At 37.7% G+C, this 19,535-nt stretch overlaps 1 protein-coding gene across 1 annotated transcript in view; it reads left to right on the plus strand.

The window, feature by feature from the left end:
• The window catches only part of LOC100013732 (cytosolic beta-glucosidase), a 134,202-nt gene that overhangs the window by 27,014 nt on the left and 87,653 nt on the right, over nt 1-19,535 (plus strand). The window contains exons 2-4 of the mRNA XM_007496658.3: nt 1,326-1,553; nt 7,367-8,172; nt 9,513-9,636. Coding sequence (XP_007496720.1) covers nt 1,326-1,553; nt 7,367-8,172; nt 9,513-9,636 — 1,158 coding nt within the window. The remainder of the gene's footprint in view (nt 1-1,325; nt 1,554-7,366; nt 8,173-9,512; nt 9,637-19,535) is intronic.

Below are 19,535 nucleotides of genomic sequence, written 5' to 3' on the forward strand. Positions count from 1 at the left end.
GCATGTTGCAGATGGAATTCAGATAAGGATAAATTGATAGACAAGTAAATCTGGGACTTAAGATACAAACATCCTTTTCCCTATATTAGGATATAATAGGTAGAGGAGTGAAACTCTAAAAGACTTGCTAGCCATGGGGAGAAAATGAGGGCCCTCCCTGGATATTTTTTTGGACTTCTAGGAAGAAGCTAATCATTTCTATCAGCTTTGGTGAGGAGCTAAGTATACCTCCAGGGAGACTTTATAGGTCAGACATATTTTCAAATTGATTATTGGGAATTAAAGAACATATTTACAATTGAGAGAGTCTTTGAAGATCATTTATGATCTTCAGAAGCAATATGGCGCAACAGATGGACTGGCTGACTCAGAGTTCTGCCTCACACACTTACTAGCTGTGTGACCCTTAGTTTCTTCATATGTACAATAGCGATAATAATAGCATTTATAGAGTTATTGTGGGGATCATAGAATCATATACTTAGAGCTAGAAGGGACATCAGAATCCACTGAGTCTAATACTCATATTTATAAATGAGAAAACAGACCCAGGGAGGTTAGATAATTTGCTCTTATACACACACACACATATATGTATATGTATCTATATGTAGTAATAATGTAAAATATAAAGAACTTCATACATGTAAATTATTATCATTTAGCCCAATCACCTCATTTTACAAATGAAAATGCAGAAGTCCATAGGGGAAGAAGAGCATAAACTCATATTAAGTGACCAGAAGAGATTAGAATTTAGTATCTGACACCAGTGGCTTTTCCACCATACTCTGGTGGGACTCCTATAAGTAATAGGGTCAGTTGGTGGACCACTGGAAGCATGGATGGCAAAGCATCATACCAAAATTCACTATACTCTACCAGAATAATTTTCTGATACAGATAATAGATATTATAATGAGTATGTGAATGTATGATGAAATCTAATAGTTATAGAACATTTTAAGGTTTTCAGAGTACTTTCTACAGGGTATCTTATTTGATCTACACTTGAGTTAGTTGCTACAGATATTATGATCACTTTTTAGAGAAGAAATGGATGGGGCAAATGACTTGTCCATGGCCATATAATTCACAGTTGATTCCTGGTCTCTCCTGCCTCAAAATCCAGTTCTGTTTCCACTATTATCCTTCCCTCCCTTTATTCCACACCCCTCTTCCCCTCCACATACACATATAAGCATCGTACAAGGTATTAATATCCCCTGGAAGCCTGCTGTGGTCTTTGACGATAAATATTTACATTCCGCACATGTTTCTTGATGTCATAAGTGTAACCAAATTCTGTTTCCTTTTTTAATCAGGAGGCTGGGATGCAGATGGAAAAGGCCCTAATGTCTGGGACACATTCACCCATCAGGGAGGAGATCGAGTTTTCAGGAACCAGACTGCTGATGTAGCTTGTGGCAGCTATGCTCGGTGGGAGGAAGATCTGAAATGTATCAAACAGCTTGGATTGACTCATTATCGCTTTTCTCTTTCCTGGTCACGTCTGTTACCTGATGGGACGACAGGTTTCATCAACCAGAAAGGCAATTGTTTCTTAAAAATAGAAGGTTGCAGCTTTAATTCAAGGTTATTGCTGCAGTCTGGCATAATTAATCCAGTGTGCTCTTCTGCAGTGCAGCTCTGAAACTGCAAGTTTTGGGTGGGAGGTGGGGAGCTGATTATGGGAGATTTTGTTTTTAAAATGGGCTTGCATTAGTTGTCTAATTAATATTCTAGGCTCCTTGAATATTTAGTTCTTAGAGGTTGGAATAAGGATTTTGTTTACTTACGGTGCTATTTGGCTATTAGCCTGTGGTGCATTTCAAAAGGATGCCATTTGAAATGGTTTTGAGATGCTTGGAATTGTGTGGAGCTACAAAAAAGCATGCCTAACTTGAGCTATTATAAATCTAAGTGGGAATTAAAGTTGGGTAGTAATGTCTTGATTTATAGCAAAATAAGTGGTTTATCTGTTAAGAGGACTGGGTTATTTATGGTGCTCATCTACTGATATTACTTAGCATTTCATGCTGTCCATCTGTAGAACCTTTTCTTTAAAAAACTTCTTATAGAATAAATTATCCTACCTCAGATCTCAGCATTTCAATGTCATGGTAATGATTACTGGTAGCATAATTGAGAGATTTTGAAGTTAGAACTTCATTGTTTATACAAAGTGACTACAGCCCTGGTATTCTGAAATTGAAGTACTCTTACTTATCCCAAATACAAGTTAATTCTTAGAATGTGTAGCTTGGATCTAAAATGTTAAGGAAGTAAGGAAGGTTTCTATTTTGCTTTCCCAAAGATCCCAAACATTGAATGGAAAGAAGGCAAATTCTTAACCTGAACAACATTTCTAGGCTTTGTCTCATTTTTACAGATAACCAACCACTTCAAGCAGTTTTTTACTTAGTTGTCCTTCAGGTCTAATTCTTTTGCTTCCCCCCACCCGATGTCAAATTCCTACCTATCTTCTAAAATGCAATTTAAGTGACAATTTTTACAGAAAAATATTTCCTTATTATAAAACATTTTTATTTTGAATAATTAATTCATTAATTTAGAATATTTTCCCATGGTTACAGAATTCATGTCCTTTTCCTCTCCTCTTCCCTCCCCATCCCTCCTAGAGTTGGAAAGCAATTCCACTGAGTTATACATGTATTATTGCTCAAAACCTATTTCCATATTATTCATATTTGTAATAGAGTGATCTTTTAAAAACAACCCCCCCAACTGTATACCCAGAGCACCAAAAGAAAAATCTTTTCTAGATCATTAAAGGATTCTATATCTAGAGGCAGAAGGATCTTAAGTTCATCTAGTACTCCCCTCCACACCTCCAACTCTATTTCACAGATGGGGAAACTGAAACTCAAGAGATGAAATGACTGGCCCAAGATCAAATAGATGTTCATTGTCTATGAGGGCAGGGACACAGCTAAACTCTATCTTACCTACTGAGCTGTGATTTAGCACATGACCTGAACACAACTCCTAATAAATGTTTGTTGAATTGTGAATTCAGGGACTGAATTGTGAATTCAGTCACAGGCTAGCTGAAGTAGCAGATATTGTTTCAAGAACTTCCTCCCGTTGGAGGGTGTTCAGTGGAATGAATATTTATCTACAGGTATCTTTATGTGTATCTAGGCATATACACATATATATTTTAATAGCAAGCATTTATTTGGTGCTTCATACATGTACTATTATTTAATCTTTAGAACAACCCTGGGAGGTAGGTAATATGGTCACTCCCATTTTCTAAATGAGGAAACTGAGGCAGAAAGAGGGTTAAGTGACTTATCCAAGGTCATACTGCTAATTAGTATCTAAAGGAGGATTTGGTTTCAGGTTTTGCTGGCTTCAAATCCAACACTCTAACCACTTTGCCACCTCGCTACCCATGAATCTTTCAAAGTAGGACTATACACATGCATGTCTATGCACATAGTATAAATGCTATTTGGTTAGTAGATTAGAAGTACAAAAAGGAGGAGAGGAAAGGAGGCATACTGAATACTGGCATGTGTCCTGTTTCCTCTACTAATATTCAAAGCTCCCTGAGGGCATGGATCATGCCTCAACTATTTTTGCATCGTCTTTTGCATCAACCAGTAGGGCTTTTCATGTAGCTAGTGCTTATTAAATAGGTGATGAATGAATAGGTGAAACTGGGTCAAATGCAGAGGGTGGCTAGTATAACTGGAGCAACTGAAGCTAGGGGATGCTTTTATTGGCCATAATTCAACAACAAAATCAATATGCCATGCTAATACTTGTCCTCAAGAGGCTTACTTTTTAATATAGCAGAAAGATGCACACACATTATGCTCTGATACAAGTAGAGAGTTGTAGAGAAAACCAGGCAAAGGGTCCTGAGAAATATGAGGATGAGAGATCGAGTCTTAGCTGCAACATTCTAAATGACAAAAATATGTCTTAAATACTCAGTTTTTCAGGTTTGACCCCAGTTTTTTAAAAGCTTCCTGATTAGTATTAAAAACTTTTTACTAAGACCATTTTGGCCCTGGTCCAGACCAGCTAGTTTTCAATAAGCAGGAGCTCACTTCTCCTGGGCAGTGATCTGTTGAAGCAATTGGAATAGTATATCTCAGAAAAGGCCATCATCTTTTTTTTTTTTAATAAACATTTTCTCAAAGAATATGGGAAGAATCTGAAAGCCCAGCAGCATTGTTCTTTTCAAGGATCCCCCATAGATGATTGACTACCAATTTGGAAACATCTTCTCTTTTGGGACTTGAAAGAGATTTCATGAAATGGAATTGTTCCACGTGCTCTTCTCTTGCAAATGTCAAGTACTCAGGGCTTAAGAAGAGACTGGATTTTTAAAAAATCAACCTTACAAGTTTCTATGTATCCTGAGGTTTATAGTGCATTTTAATATTGTCTCTAAAAAATACCCAATCAATTAAGTTTCTGGTAATTCTCTAGAAAAAATAGAATCATATATTAATATAAAAAAGAATTAATAGAATCAAAATTTTCTTTAAATCATAGAACCATAGAACTGGAAAAGACCATTGAAGTCATCTAGTCTAACCTTACACCCCAGTGTGGGAATCCCTGCTACAAGCAGCAGTGGTAGGTGGCCATTCCAGCACTTGTTGCACAGACTTTTGTTGAAAAAGATTAAAATAATAGGATATGGGCCCTTTGAACAAAGACTAAATAGATGAGAGAGTTGAAGTAAATGGGATGAGCTTTAAATAGTACCTACTATGTGCCACGTACAGTGCTTCGTACTTTTTATAATGTCATTTTGTGGTTAAAGAAACTGAGGCAAATACAGGTTAAATGAATTGCCCAAGGTCACCTGGCTACTGTGTCTCAGATTATATTTGAACTCAGGTTTTCCTGACTGCAAACCCAGTGCTCTATCCACTGTACCACCAGCTGCCTCTAAAAGTTTAATGATGATTACTGACTGTCAATATACCAGGAGGATTCTTATAAGATTTTTGAGGAGGTGGATTGGGGATCCAGATCTATGATTTTTTTTTTCAGTGTAGGGAAGTCACAATGCTGAAATTCCTTCCACAAATAGAGATCAACAATTCTTCCATGACTTTAATTTTAGACAATTGCCTGGATTTCTGAGAGATTAATTGATTTGCCCATAGTTATAGCTAGCATGTATCAAAGCAGGACTTGAACTTGTCTTCCTGTCTTCATGATATCCAAGCTGATGTCTCTACTCAGCATTTCCTGACTCTTCCTCTCCCAATTCCCCTTGAGAAGATTGCAGTTTCATGCTCAAAGAGGATAAAAGAAGTTAGAGGCTTGAATTAAAGTCAGAGAGATTTTATTGACCATTGGACTACAGAAAGAGATTAGGGAGTCTCTATCCTGGGAAATCTGTAAGGAAAGAATAATCTTCCATTCTCTGATCTGAATGATTGAATATTGGATTGTGTGAAATGAGGTCCAGCACCATATCCTCTGTTGATGGTTTTTTTTTTCTATTCTAGACATATGAACAAAAGGATGTTTGTTTTATAAACTGCATTTATTAAAAAAATATGTGTTGCCAAATTGTACTAGCCCCCAGATATAAGCCCTTTGACAATTTATTTCTATATCACAGAAATCGAAAGCCCAAGAGTCATCTACATATTTATCAATATTACCCATAGCAGCCTTGAAAAGAAATTCAGAATGCTTCTTTTTCAGCCTGCAGTCATATGAAAGAATTTCTACAGGACTGAATTTAAAAAGTTGCAGAATAATTCATAAACCCCAACTCCTTCCTGTCATGGGCCATACAGCAATTCCTCTTCTGATCCAGGATGAGTAAACTTTACTCTCTGGAAGTAAAATGCTCAGTGCTGTGAAGTAAATTATTGACTACAAGTTACCTTGTTGCTTGGAACAACTTCTGAGTAAGAACTTGACTTCCATTGAATATTTTATTTACCTGCAATTTATCAAAGGATGAGGACCTTGGTAGGATTTATATTCAATGGGCTGGTTAACAGTAGATGTATTGTTATGTATATTCAGTCTTGTTTTCAGTGGAAACATGGTGGAAGAAGAGGGACAAATTCAAAACACAGATGACTCCTTTCCTGCCATCCATAGCATAAAGCTTTATAGATGAATATAAGATATGCATAGATAACAATGAAACAAATGAACATATAAGAAATACAGTGGAGAATAATAACGTCTAAGGTCTAGCAGAAATATCATTACTGACTAGGGGATTTTGGAAGGGAGGAGGGCTGAGCTGGGCAATAAAATACGAATAATGTGGTGGTAGAATGAATGGAATACCAGACCTGGAGTCAGGAAGAAATGAGTTCAAATGTGACCTCAGAAACTTACGAGTTGTATGACTTTGGGCAGGTCATTTAACTCTGTTCACCTCAGTTTCCTCATCTGTAAAATGAGCAGGAGTAGGAAATGTCAAACCTCTCCAGTATTCTTGCTAAATGAACTCTGAAAAAGGAGTCACAAGAGTTGGATAATACTGAAAAAAAACAAACAAACAAAAAAACAGGAATAGGGATATAGCAGGCTAGGATAGTGTTCCAGGTATATGGACACCTTCACCCTTTTTAGATAGAAAGGATTTATAGCTGAAAAGACTATCTTGTATATCTCCCTTTTTAGATTGGGAAATTCAGACCCAGAGACATTAAATGATTTGCAAAGTGACATTAAGTTCATAAAGACAGTAAAGTAGCAGAGTGGGAACTTAACCTCCCATCTTCCACTTCCAAATTTCCCCAAATCATGATGCCTCTATGTCCTCCTTGTCTTCAGGTGATTCTAAGGAGCAAGTAGGTAAACAATCTTGTTTAGTTCAATTCAACAAACAGTTATTAAATACCTACTGTGTGCAAGGTATCATGAAGACAGTATTGGTATATAGACAACAAAATGAAAGTCCTTGCCCTCAAAGAGCTTATATTCCTATTGGGAGGTGGCAGAAAAACCTCACCATATGTTCAGATAAATATAATTCAGAGTCCAGTGCCTCAAACTTTAGGCTTATGTGAACCAGGTGCTGTGCTGATGACTACTCACAAATTATCACGTTCTCTTTGGCTCTTTCTGCTCTCACCCTAGTTTACACTAGAAATCTCCAGCATGTGGCTTATGGCTAGGTCTCTGCAGATAGGAGGAAATTATGAAAATACTCAGAATAACAATGTCTATATTAGGCACAAGACCGCACAGAAAATGCCTTCTTTTGAATTATAATCATCTTAGAACTTAATTCAGACAGGTTTAAAATGCTCTCCCCCACCACCCACCCTGCCCCTATCCACCTTTAGTCTTTCAAAAATAATCACTGTTTTTTCTTCTGTCTTTTTTCTTCTAGGAATTGATTATTACAACAAGATGATAGATGACCTGTTAGCTAATGGTGTTATACCCATGGTAACTCTGTACCACTTTGATTTGCCCCAACATTTAGAAGATCAAGGAGGCTGGAAAACTGGGGCAATCGTTGAAGTTTTTGATGCATATGCCCAGTTTTGTTTTGGCACTTTTGGAGATCGGGTCAAACTGTGGATAACCATAAATGAACCTAATGTCCTTGCTTTTTTTGCTTATGAAAAAGGTAAATTTCCTCCAGGTATCCCTAACCCTGGAACTGGAGCTTATCAGACAGCTCATAATATGATCAAAGCTCATGCCAAAGCCTGGCACAGTTATGATTCTTTGTTCAGGAAAAAGCAGAATGGTCAGGTGTCCCTAGCAATTTTCAGTCCCTGGGTAGCACCAGCTGATCCTGCATCTGTAACAGACCAGGAAGCTGCAAAAAGGGCCATGGCCTTGGCCCTAGATTTATTTGCAAAACCCATATTTATTGATGGTGATTATCCTGCTGTCCTGAAGTCCCAGGTTGCTGCCATGAGTAAAAAGCAAGGTTTTCTATCGTCAAGACTCCCTGAGTTCACAGAAGAAGAAAAGAGAATGATCAAAGGTTCTGCTGACTTTTTTGCTGTACAGTATTACACAACTCGCTTAGCAAAGCACCACGAGAATTCAGAAGGAGAACTGAATTGTCTCAAGGATATAAATGTTGAGATATTTCCTGATCCATCCTGGCAAGTTTCACAACAGGGCTCTTGGATCCATGTGGTGCCATGGGGTATTCGGGAACTACTGAAATACATTAAGGTAAATGTACACATGTGAATTTATTTGCATATATGTACAGATTCACACACTCATGTGAGATAAGACTTATCTTGAGAAAAGAATGGGTAGAACAAGTACCCAAGAACAAGTAGGTTTCTGACTATTTTGGGGCAAAAATAACTAAAAACCATCAAATAAAGGGAATTCAATTGGAGCTATGATTCTTGAAGCCCCAAATCAAAAGTTTAGATCTAATGTAAGAGTTGGTCAGGAATGACTGTTGTTTTTTGTCTGTTTTTTGAAGAGGAACAATGATATTACAGGTGAAGAATTCATTAAATACCTCCTGTGGGAGAGACACTGGGCCAAAACAAAAGCAAGTCCCCTTCCTGAAGGAGTTTTAATTCTACTGGTTTAACATATCACCTGGTGGCAAAGTTGTTTTTATTGTCAAATATTAGTTGATGTGACAGAAACACAGAAAAACAGGTTATGTGTCCAGAAGAAAGTTCTTGTGTACATGACCATTTCTTCCTATGGCCATTTCATTTTCTTTTGGGGAGTAAGGAGAGGGTGGTGTGGACACTTGTTAGGTAGTTTGATAGTTAGAAAAGAAAGGGTAATAACTGAAAGTATTTGCTTTGATCAGAAACACGTGCTCTTATAGCCTATTGTTAAGAGGATCATAAAAAAATATAGGAGGTGGCAAATTCTATAAACTCCTTAAGGACAGGCAATGTTTTGTTTTTGGTATCTTTGGTGCTGGCCCAATCTAGCACCTGACACATAGTCAGTGATTAGATGATTAGGTGATTAGGAAAGGCTTCTAGATTGATAGACAAGAGTAGAGTCAACCAGTACAAATTTTATGGACCAAATGGAGGTTTTCACAATCCAAATAGCTGCTAGAAATGACTCCAAAGATGCTATAACTATGTGAGCTCTGAAAGTGATTACAAGTATTGCAAGAATTGGGTACTTTCATTTATACTGGGTGGCCCATAACATCACTGAAATTAACATTTCAACTTGTCAGTCATCAGAACCCCTACTGTGGGGTTATGGGGGATGCAGCTGCTGGCAGCACCAAGGGGTTAAGGAGTAGTTACAATAAGCAGATGCTGATGCAGGGAAGATATTTCAGTCTTCTCATTAAAGTAAGAGTCATTTGACTGTCTTCATGGACATTTGCACAATTTTGCTTTTCCATTGTTAGCCATAAAAGGTCAGTTCGTGGAAAATTAAGTTAATAGGGTCAGTGCGATTTGATGAAAACTAGTTTGGGGGTTGTAGATAAGAGAAGATAGAGGGTAATGCACCTGATTTTATGAGCTTTTTTTACATCTGTTCAGAATAAAACTTCTGCTCTCTTGTTCTAGGATACGTATAATAACCCTGTAATTTACATCACGGAGAATGGGTTTCCCCAGGGTGACCCTGCTCCACTTGATGACACTCAACGCTGGGAGTATTTCAGACAGATGATACAGGAACTGTACAAAGGTACCATTTGAAATGATGAAAGATCAATTGTGCAAACTTAATATAATTTTCCTATGTGCCTATTTGCATTCAGCAAAGACCAATGATTTTTGAAGCTGAAATTCATGTAAATTAGTATAAAGCAATGTGATTAGAAAGAAGTCTTTAGGAAGAAGGAAGGTGAGTCATTTTAGACTATCTTCAATTGTCTAGAATAGACTCAAATAGAAAAGGGACACCTGTTGAACTTCTTTTGTGAAACTTATAACATAGGTGAAAAGGGTACTTTTTTATTCTCCAGAGATTATAATTTATCTACTGGCATATTTTAATAACCCACATGCCAAGACATAGTCTGACAGATGATGTAAAATTAAAAGTCCTTTTAATTAATTATTAGAGCAGTAAGCTTCAGAATGGCAGAATCCTTGAAGAATATTTTCATTTAAGGGATTGACTGGTTAATTCAAGAGGAAACAGTTCTTGCCATAGCCCAATCAGGCACTGTGTTTTAATCAATCAATCAATCAATCAATTAATTAATTAATTAATTAATGTTTTCTGATAATCGAATTCCCTTGAATTCTCTTCATTGGTGAAAGTATGGGACTTTTCACACAGCCAGCTCCCTAAAGTATGACCATTCATAGATATCCTGTGAATATTTTGTGAGAGTTCAGTAGATTATAGATTATCCTAAGTTCCATTTTGTTGAAGGAATGAAAACGACTGGACAAGAATATTCATTATCCAACATTTAGCACAGTTTCTGACACATAGTAGGTGCTTAATAAATGCCTATTAACCAGCTACCACTGACTGGGCTGAACAAATTGGGTCTTTTCACCTCAGATCTTATGCCATTTTTGACATTAATCAGGAAGAAATGTTTTATTACCATATAAGGCTATTTAATCAATAATATAAAGCCTTTCAATTTTTTAGTGCAAATAAAGGGATCTGTTGAAGCACGAACTGGTCATATTTTAGTACAAAATAGTAACTCTGAAGGTTAGCTTTAAAAGTGAGTGATGTTACAGGTGATGTGAAAGATCACAGAGGTATAGGAGGCAGGGAATAGATATTATTAACAAACCATTAATTTCTTAAAGAGGCAGTAGATTATAGGAGATAGAGTTCTAGACTTGGAGTTAGGAAGAACTGATTTAAAATCCAATCCCTGACAATTTAAGTGTGCCCCTACATGTCACTCTGTGTATCCCAGGCAACTCCCTAGGATTTGGCTTTTAAGTCTGTAAACCGGTCATTATCTATACTGTAGAGGGTCTATACAAGAGGTCATTCATACTAACGCATCAGAGGAGAATGTTAATGGAGGAGTTTCCCCCTGCAGTGGATAGGATCCTCATTCCTAGCTCTTTCCTACTCTTGGTCTGACCTCTGCCTCAGGTAAGCAATAGCCTGGGTGTGAGGGACCATCTTGCTCTGTGACCTTGGCTAAGTTACATATTTCCTGGTCCTGAATTTCTCATCTCTAAAATGGGGGCTGCACAGACTTGCTTCCTTCTTAAAGTTCCCTTAAGGCACAGCTGATGATAATGATTGGCACGAACTCCATAAGTAAAAAGCACCAGGTGAACGATTAAAAATAATAACCAGCCAAATAAGACATTAGCAGGAGTGCGGTAGGTGAGAGTCTAGCCAAAACCCAGGGAGTCAGATGGATGATGGTTCTGTGATTTCCGTGAACAAATTGTTCCCCCCATCATCACGTATAAAGACGGGCACATAATGACACTAGAGTTGAATCAATGACGTACTCCTGGAGGTCTTGCTTCTCTCATTAGAGAAAATTCTACAGCACTTAACAGAGCAGTAAAAGAGTAAGCTGACATCTCCATTTCTTTTGGGGGGGAAAGGGGCAGAAAAGGAATAAAATACCCATTTTGTTTTTAAGAAAAGGAAAAAGAAAGCAGTTCAAGAATAGGTTATGTTCTTTGTGTTACATAAGTATATTTGAATAGTCTATGAATGTCTAGATGTACAAAATTCACAAGTCTGAAGATAGATAGATCACCTTCAAGTTATTGTCCTTGGCATCTGTGCCTTCTTTACAAATGCAGTCTTGTCATTTTTCCAAATTGCTTTCCTTGAGTTGGAGTGGGCACAGTGTTTTCCCAAGTATGTGTGGATCTCAGCATTTTGTTTTTATTCTCATGTAGGGGAGAAACATCTTTGATACAGCACAGGCCTCAATAAATTTATGACTTCATGAGGAAGCTCACTATGAATGTCATAATGTTGGCCCTATGGCTATTTACAGTCAGAGTTCTGTAGAGAAGCAAGCAGCTATGCCCCACTCCATTATTATTGTTTGAAAGGGTTGCCAGGCTGGATAAAAAGTCAAAATGTTGGCAGTAGAAACAATAATCTGGCAAGTGGGTGCCTGGGATAGTTTTGTCATGTGAATATCTGGCCCATTTTTGACAATAGCTGGCATTGCCAAATAGTTAAGTTCTTTAAAAAAAAGAATCACAATACTCTTAACTTCTTTCTAAATTCTACACTGACCCTTGATTCTCCTGGAGGCTTTATATGGATCTATGCATCATTATAAAGTGAAGAGGTGATTGAGATGGGCCAGGATTTTGTCACTAGAAAGTAGCTCTTTTCTTGGGAGTTACAATTTCTTGAAAGATGATCTAGGCTCAAGGGAAGATTGAACAGATTGTGGGGAACCAGGTGGCTCTTCTCAGTCTCATTCAGAGAGATGTATCTTTACTCACTTGGATATATGTATTTAGAGGATGGATGTCGATGTCCCAGTTATGAGGACAAACTACTTCCTTATTGTATCAGAGGAATTATAGGGAAATGCCAGAGAAATAATTAGGAATTTTCCTTTCTGGTACTTTTTTCCTCTCCTCCCTCCAATAATTCAACTTAGTCACTGTGGAAACTGACTCAAGTGTTTTGAATAAATATTAAGAATGGAAGGGGATTCCTAAATGCATTGGGATTGCATGAGATGATATCATAGCATTATGGAGGATTTAAGGTTAGGATTTAGCAGAAATACTTAAATCTGAAAGTGACTAGTAGAAGACAGCATTGCAAAGTTAAAGGGAGTCATCTGTTCCAGCAATTATTTGGACATTTAAGGACAATGAAGAGATGTTTATGATGAGATGTTTATGAAGAGATGTTTATGATGAGAAGGACCTCTAACTCCAACTCTAGTTGAAGGTTTCCTCCATGTGGTCCTTAGAAACAAAGAAGACAACAGAGAATGCTTTGAATTATTGATGACAGGATGCCCTTACTAGATCAGCTTCTTCGGTTACAAAATGAGGATAATAATAGGAATGACCCAGTAGAGCTGTTGTCTTGTCTATGTAGCCCCCAGTACCTTCTAGGGCAGCTAGATAGCATAATGGATAGAGCAGTGGGTTTGGAATCAGGAAGACTCATCTTCCTACACTTACCCGCTGTGGGAGTCTGGGCAAGTCACTTAACCCCATTTACTTCAGTTTCCTTATCTGCCAAATGAGCTGGACAAGGAAATGGCAAACCACGCCATTGTTTTTTTCCAAGAAAAGCCTAAATGGCCAGAAATGATTGAAAAGACTGAAGAACAATCCCTAGCACCCAGCATCATATCTTGCAGGGTAGATGTATAATAAATGTCTATTGAACTGAATTGAATTGTGTTTGGTAGTCATGGTGTAGTAGATAGAATACCAGACTTGCAGACCCTTAGAGATATACTCAAATTCTGCCTTAAACTCTTATTAGCCATATGATTCTGTGTAAATCACTTATCTGAGCCTTCTTTTCCTATGTAAAATGGGAAGAGTGAAACCTGCAATTCATTGGGTTGTTGTGAAGAACAAATGAGATAACATATGTAAGGTACTTTGTGAATCTTAAACCCTATACAATGACCAGTTATTATTATTATTATTATAAAGGCAGCCTGATATTATTATTTTTCTGTAGTTTCAGTTATGTTTAATTCTTTAAATGACCCTATTTGGGATTTTCTTGGTAAAGCTACTAAAGTGTTTTGACATTTTCTTTTCTGGCTCATTGTACAGATGAAGTAACTGAGGCAAGTAGGGTTAAATGATTTACCTAGGGTCACATACTTATTAAGTATCACAGATTTCATTTGAACTCAGGACTAGCACTTTATCCATGGTGCCACCTACTTTTAAATAGATAGCAGTCCTGAAGCCAGGAAAACCAGGGTGGTTTAAATCTTGCTTCTTTCAAGTACTAGTTATTTGATCTTGGGCAAGTCATTTAAACCCTATGCAGCTCTCAAAACCTGAGTTGAATGAAAGACACTGAACTTCATTGGCAAAGGGAGTTTCCTTTCCTGGGAGTTCCTTTACCAGTTAAAATTGTAAGTTTGGGTCTTATTGTCATCCCGTCATCATCCCCAAAATGTCAGCAGGTGAACCACATCTCTAAGAAATGTAAAATTAATAGCTGAGAAGACTGTTTTCCTTCTCCCAAGAATATCTTCCACACCAAAGAGAAAAGCATGATTTTAGCAGCTTTGTGTGCCAACCCAGCTTCCCAGTCCAGTGCCATGCCTGAGCTAGCACAGCAGTCTATGATTGCAGGGAAGGTTTGTTAATGACCAGCTTTGGACTTTTAATGACAAAACCCCACAGCAAGATGTCATTGCCATTATTGAAGACTTCACTGAGAGTGTTGAAGCTGATACCTTGTAACAAGAAGGTTGTAAATCTTAGAGGCTGGATTCTTTGCCATGACAAGATGCTGAGAAAAAAAAATATCCTCCTTTCGGCAGTACTCCTTCTGCTTTCATCCTGCCCCCCATCAATCCCTATACAAGAAGGTAAAGGAGAACTATATTCATTTCCCCCAAACTGCGTTTTCTGGTAGTTACCTGCCTCTGCTAATTTTGAGTCATAAGTTAGTCTAGACCATTTAACTGGGCAAATTGTGCTAAGCAACTACAATTTTTAAATAAACATTTCGAACAACAACAACCTGAGCAATGACAAACCTTCAATCTCAGAGGTTAACACATTGAACTTTCAAAAAACTGCAGCCATTAAAAATTTGGTGGCTGATCCAGATTAGAAAGGAAAATGTAGGGGCAGCTGGGTAGTTCAGTGGATTGAGAGCCATCCCTAGATATGGGAGGTCCTAGGTTCAAATCTGACCTCAGACACTTCCCAGATGTGTGACCCTGGGCAAGTCACTTGACCCCCATTGCCTAGCCCTTACCACTCTTCTGCCTTGGAACCAATACACAGTATTGACTCCAAGATGGAAGGTAAGGGTTTAAAAAAAAAAAGAAAGGAAAATATCTTGTATACACTCCCTCCATAGCTCCAACCATGCCTATTTTTTAGAGGATTTTGAAAAAAGGTCTACCTTGTGTATGCTTTTGTCATTTTATACCTGTCTCTTTCCCCCCCTTACCCCCACATACTCCCTGAGAAACGTTAAGGAGTAAATCTGCTCATAGACTGAGCTTTAGTGGGCTAGATGATGAATATGCACTGCACAGTCCCCTTCTCTAGGAGGCAGTGTGGAACAATGGAAAAGGGCACTGGTTTTAACATGATAAAACCTGGGATTAAATTCCATTTCTGATGCTTGTCACCTGGGTGGCCTTCAGCAAATCATTTAGACTCTGGTATTTGCTTCCCTTTCTAATTGAGAGGCTTGGAAAAGATGCTTTTGGAAGACCCTTCTACCTCTAGATGTACAATCCTATGATTCCATCTTAATTCCATGAATAGACAGGTTGGTGACAGAAGAAAGGACAAAGATATTGAGTACAAATTGAACTGTTGTTCAGTGACTCAAGATGAGCAGGGTGAAGGGCCACAGGAGAACAAGGAAAGGAAGGTGTCAGGATGAGATAATGTTCCATTTAGAGTCCCAGGTTCTCAAGACCTATGTGGTCTTGAGTGGAAATCCTCTACTGCTGTTTATCCACAACTCATCTACAACTTAGGAATCTTGAAGCATCTCCAGGGGATATTGACTTGATTAAGATCACACAGGGCAGAGGCAAATCCAAGTCTTCTGATTTCAAAGTCAGATCTCTAACCATTATGGTGTCATGCCTCTGGACAGATCCATGCTAGTTATATAAATGTGTGAATGTCTACACAAAGGTTGAAGTCATATTTATGGATGATTAAAAAAAAACAATTTAGCCAAGTTGTTTTTCAGAATTTCCACAGTCTCCAGATCTATCACTTTCTATATTATGGAATACTGCATTTAAAAAATCTAGCTTTAAGAGGTACATACCTAGCCATAGGATTATGGCTATTTTATTCAGCCATCAATTTGACACTTAAGAAGCCCTTGCAAGCTCTGAGAATCCCACTCCTACTGATATAGCATCCCCTGAGAAGAGCATAGCTACTATTCCCCCCTCTGGGTTCTAGGAGAATTCCTAAAGGACAGTAGGATTTTCTTTAATGGCATCTGCATAAGGCCCCATTCTAGCATATTCTCCCTCATATAAATTTCTGGAGATTAGTGCATCAGTATCATTTACTGAATTACCATCAATTGGATTTTACAGAGAAATATCTATTAAGAAGATATGGCAAGAACAAAAGTATGGATCATTCCCTCCAATACCTAAAGGTCCACTCTTCCCAGGACCTCTAGGGAGAGAAGTAGACTTAAATTTAAGACAGTTTCTACATTGTATTTTCCCCACCAAGTTCACTTAAGAGGATGACATAGCTGATAGCTAAGTTGCCATCACTCCTTCTTGTCTGCCTTTGATCTACTTTTATGTTGTGTGAAGAGGTCCCAAATGGAGTATACCTATGCAGAAGGGACCACACATGGATATTGATTTCTTTAAGGAGGATGCAGAGAGGTCAGACATGTATGTAGTAGAGAAAACAATCTTAATTTTCACAAAAACTCTGTTTAAAAAACTGAAGCTTTTTAGGTTTAAATGACTTGCCCAGAGTCACAAAGATAATAATAAGTAGAAGACTCCTGAAAAGACTGAAATTTAAGTTCTAGATTTGGAGTCACTGGACTTGGGTTCCCAGCTCTTCTACATTCTACATATTCATTCCCTGTGTGACTGAACGAGTTCCTTCAGCTTTCTGTTTCAGTTTTCCAATTTTAAAAATGAAGGGTTTGGCTTACGTACCTTCTAGTTCTAAATCTATTACATTGTATCTTAGAATATGAGAATGCTAAGGATGGAGGAGACATTTGAGACAATTTATTTCAACCTTATTTTGCAGATAAGAAAATATAGACAGTCTGGTGAAGACTATGGACCCCTTTTCAGAAAAAAATATTTAAATACCTAAGATAAAATATGTAGGATTGCAAAGGAAGTCACTTATAATTAAATGCAATTGTCAAACTGTTAAAAAAATAAAGTTCATTGGTTCCAGGTTAATAACCCCCGGAAGAGAGACTGGATTAGACTAAGCCCTGGATGACAATACATCTTATTTATGATAAAGTCAGGATTGGAAGACCCTTTTTCCCCATTGTATTGCAATACCTGTAAAAGAGGACACGTACATCCCTGTGGAAACAGGCAAAAGTTTATTCCCACTGCCTTTAACTGTTCTCTACTTCTTTAAGCAATTAGGGCTACTAGTTCTCTTTTCTATGGGTGCCCATGGGTCAGGTGATTTGGAAGTTTAGACAGAATGATTCCCAGGAAAGACGAAGAAAGATGTACCTTAATATGGAGAGGGAAGGCAGTTACTAAAACATGATAGGGAAAAGGAGTACAATTAAAGGGATGATAGAATCCTTGTGCTTAAACACACCTTTCACCTATTCCCAACATGGCAAGTAGCTAGGGGAACATAGTCTGATTGTAATGATATTCCAGGACCAGGAGTCATGAGACCTTGAAAGTACCAATTTTCCTTTTCTGAGTGAAAATAATAAAAGCTTCACAACAGGATACCAAGATACCTGTCGTGGTATTGAACCTGATTTGAGAGGAAGACCAAGTAAGAACTGAAAGAAATCTAAAATCTCTCTCTCTCTCTCTCTCTCTCTCTCTCTCTCTCTCTCTCTCTCTCTCTCTCTCTCTCTCTCTCTTACTCTCTCTCTCTCTCTCTTACTCTCTCTCTCTCTCTCTCTCTCTCTCTCTCTCTCTCTCTCTCTCTGTATCTGTCTCTCTCTTTCTGTCTCTGTCTCTGTCTCTGTCTCTGTCTCTGTCTCTCATATCAGGATGCAACTATTGACTGACCGCAAATGTCAGGGATAAGACTTACTCATATATTCTGTTAGAATTGTTCATTATTTCCCAGGCTATGAAGTAAACTTTGAGTTATCAGAATGAATTAATGAGGGAAGGATGAAACAATGGAGAGAATGTTGGACAGACCCAGGATGAAATGGTTTTATATGCTTCCTTTGATACTATATGACCCTGAGTAAGAGACTACACCTTTATAAGTCTCAGATTCTTCATCTGTAAAGTGAAGAGATTGGATTAGATGGCCTCACTAAAAGACTCTTCAGTTCTAAACTGATACTCTTATGATAAACCCTTGGGGGTGGGGGGTGAGAGGGTTCCTTACCTTATCTTGTCACCAGAAATGTGAACAACTTACCTACCTGAGTATAAAATTATGCTATGCCCTTAAAAAAAAGAATTGTTGCCATGGATATTCATTCCCTTTTTAAATCGTTTCTAATGCCAAGAAATAGTTAAGTGTTTCCTCCTTTACTGGAACATGTTGAAAATGATAGCGCCCTTCATCTATGAAGCAAGTTATCACTTGGAGTTCATTGGGTCAAAAGGGTCACTCAGACACAAGTTTAAAAAAAGTCACTATAAATTGCATAAAATCTCGGACAGGAAATTTAATGCATCAAATCAGCTCCAAGTATTAGTATAAAATCCCCAGCCGAACAACTCTTGGCCAGTTATCATCATGAGTAGTAAAATCACATTTCAAAACACGGTCAGATGAAGCACCGCCTAATCTATCAAGTTTTAAGGCATTTAAATATGGCCATCAAATATCTTCTCCATAAAGTGTGTTCCTTAATTCTGTTAAACTGAGTAATAATTTTAACTTTTCTTAAATTTGACTTTAGCATTAACCTTTTGTTCGAGTTGTATCAGATTGAAGGGCTCACAGTCTATGGCAGTTCCAAAATTAGACTACCATTATAAGTCTGTCCTGAGCCTTTCTTCAGGAATTTCTTAACCGGGCTGTTCTGTTGAACATTTTGGTGTATGGAGGGCATACTTCTCATAGATTTCCTTTTTTTGTCTTCGCCTCTTTTCAGGTATAACTCCCCCAATGTCCATTCCTTGTACACATGACAGAAATATTAGTCTGAAGAGGAGGCTAAACCAGTCTCCACTAGAATAGAAAGTGATTTTTCAAGTTTTTCACAAAAACTGGAATAGGATGCAGCTAGATGGCACAGTAAATAGCGTGCCAGGCCTGGAGTCAGAAGGACCTAGATTCAACTTGTCTCCAGATACTTCCAAGCTCTGTGACCCTGGGCAGGTCACTTACTGTCATTTGATTAGACCTTGCCCTTCTATTTTAGAGTTATTACTAAGACAGAAAATTATGGTTTAAAAAAACCCAAAGTGGTCTGGGATGAGAAAGAGTGATTTAATCTCTTTGAAAAGTGAAACATTAGCAAAGCATCCTGGAGTTGATGAAATTCTATTAGGACCTAAGGTCATTTTGTTACCAGAGTTTAGTAACATTGGGGTATGGAGTTTGATATTTATAGTTTTCAATATAATTCAGTAAACATTTATTGAGTACCTATATTGTAATAAGCACTAGGTTAGGCCCTAAGGACTACAAAAAATAAAAAATAAAACAGTCCTTGCCCTCAAAGAGCTTATATTCTCTTGGGTGAAAATGACTAAAACCAGCAAAGTAAATACCAAATATCTACAAAGTAAAAATGAAAACAATTTTGGA

The sequence above is a fragment of the Monodelphis domestica genome, chromosome 6 (genome assembly GCF_027887165.1).
Source record: "Monodelphis domestica isolate mMonDom1 chromosome 6, mMonDom1.pri, whole genome shotgun sequence".
Taxonomy (NCBI): Eukaryota; Metazoa; Chordata; class Mammalia; order Didelphimorphia; family Didelphidae; genus Monodelphis; species Monodelphis domestica.